This window comes from Hakea prostrata, chromosome 11 (assembly GCF_041222555.1).
Source record: "Hakea prostrata isolate BN-2017 chromosome 11, UWA_Hpros_2, whole genome shotgun sequence".
Taxonomy (NCBI): Eukaryota; Viridiplantae; Streptophyta; class Magnoliopsida; order Proteales; family Proteaceae; genus Hakea; species Hakea prostrata.
This window is the reverse complement of record NC_142610.1, coordinates 8,156,194-8,157,253: the sequence shown is the minus strand read 5'-3', so window position 1 is coordinate 8,157,253 and position 1,060 is coordinate 8,156,194. Positions and strand designations below refer to the sequence as shown.

Sequence of the window (1,060 nt, the reverse complement as noted above, 5' to 3'; positions counted from 1 at the left end):
TCTTATGATGTTAACGTATATGTTTATTGGTAAAATAAATATGATTAAATTCATAAAAGTGAACGGAGCTTGTAGTTGCTGAAATATGAGATTTAGTAATCAAAGAATGGAGTTTGGCCAAATTAAACTCTTGCTTAAGGCAGACAAGGCTTTGTTAGCTAAGGAAATTGCCTTCTTTTCTCTTTTTTCTTTTTTACTTCTTATTGGGTATATACATGTCCCTCAAACTCAGAAACATGCATGCTCTTTTATTAATAAAGCATAATCATTATTTCTCAACACCCTTCAACTTATCACTCCATCTTCTAAAACCGTAAAAAAACCAACAAACACACAAAGGATGACTTCTTCATATTATCTTCCACCAAACTAACAGTCTCTTAAACATAAGCAGTTGGGTTGTTGATGAGATATTCTACCACCAACTTGAATGTCGCAGTGGCAATTTCTTTACCCATCTCGATTTCTTCTTCTCCCATTATAAAGTCTCCAATGGTGTGAAACTCAGAAGTAGTCTTGATAATGGATCCCCCATCTGCAGAGGGTAAGAACTGAACAGTTTCAACCACTTTTTCAATCTTCTCTCCAATTACAGCTCCTTCAATCAGTGTAAACTTGCACTTGCAGTTCTGTTCGTCAACTTCTTCAATCTTGTGCTTGATGAAGGGAAAAGGGCTATCTGTGCAACAAAGAAGTCAAGTGTTGGTGTTTACTTCCATGAATCGATTCACTATAGAATGAACGAAGTTAAAAGTAGAAAAATGAAATTTAGGACAAACCATCTGCCAAGTTGATCTGTTTGATTGAGCCAGCACCACCATCTCCTTGAATCTGAATGCTTTTAATCTTGTCAGGAACGATCTTGGGAAGTAAGTTGTGGGCATCAACAATTGCAGCCTTGAAAATCCTTGCGGGTGGGATTGGGCAGTTGAACTCGTTGCTGACAGTGGTCACTCCCATTTTCAATAATGTGATGCAGAACTTCAAAGGATGCTAGAAGAAAATAGATTGGTTTTGTGAGACTGACGCAGATGATGAGAACTGAAGAAGGTTTCAGTGG

At 37.4% G+C, this 1,060-nt stretch overlaps 1 protein-coding gene across 1 annotated transcript; it reads right to left on the bottom strand.

Annotated features, from left to right (window-relative positions):
- Positions 1–225: 225 nt before the first annotated feature.
- On the bottom strand, positions 226–1,060 carry LOC148999892 (major allergen Pru ar 1-like). The gene is made up of 2 exons (XM_089139946.1): positions 780–1,060; positions 226–679 (listed from the first exon to the last, which is right to left on the bottom strand). Exons 1-2 carry the CDS (start codon positions 958–960, stop codon positions 381–383), a joined length of 480 nt encoding a protein of 159 aa, XP_088996072.1. The 5' UTR covers positions 961–1,060; the 3' UTR covers positions 226–380.

What these genes read in the sequence shown, in the direction of transcription:
- LOC148999892 (XM_089139946.1), bottom strand. Translation starts at nt 960, where the DNA reads ATGGGAGTGACCACTGTCAGCAACGAGTTCAACTGCCCAATCCCACCC. An exon ending in ACAGATCAACTTGGCAGATG is followed by an intron (nt 680 to 779) that starts GTTTGTCCTAAA and finishes TTTGTTGCACAG; the next exon opens with ATAGCCCTTTTCCCTTCATC.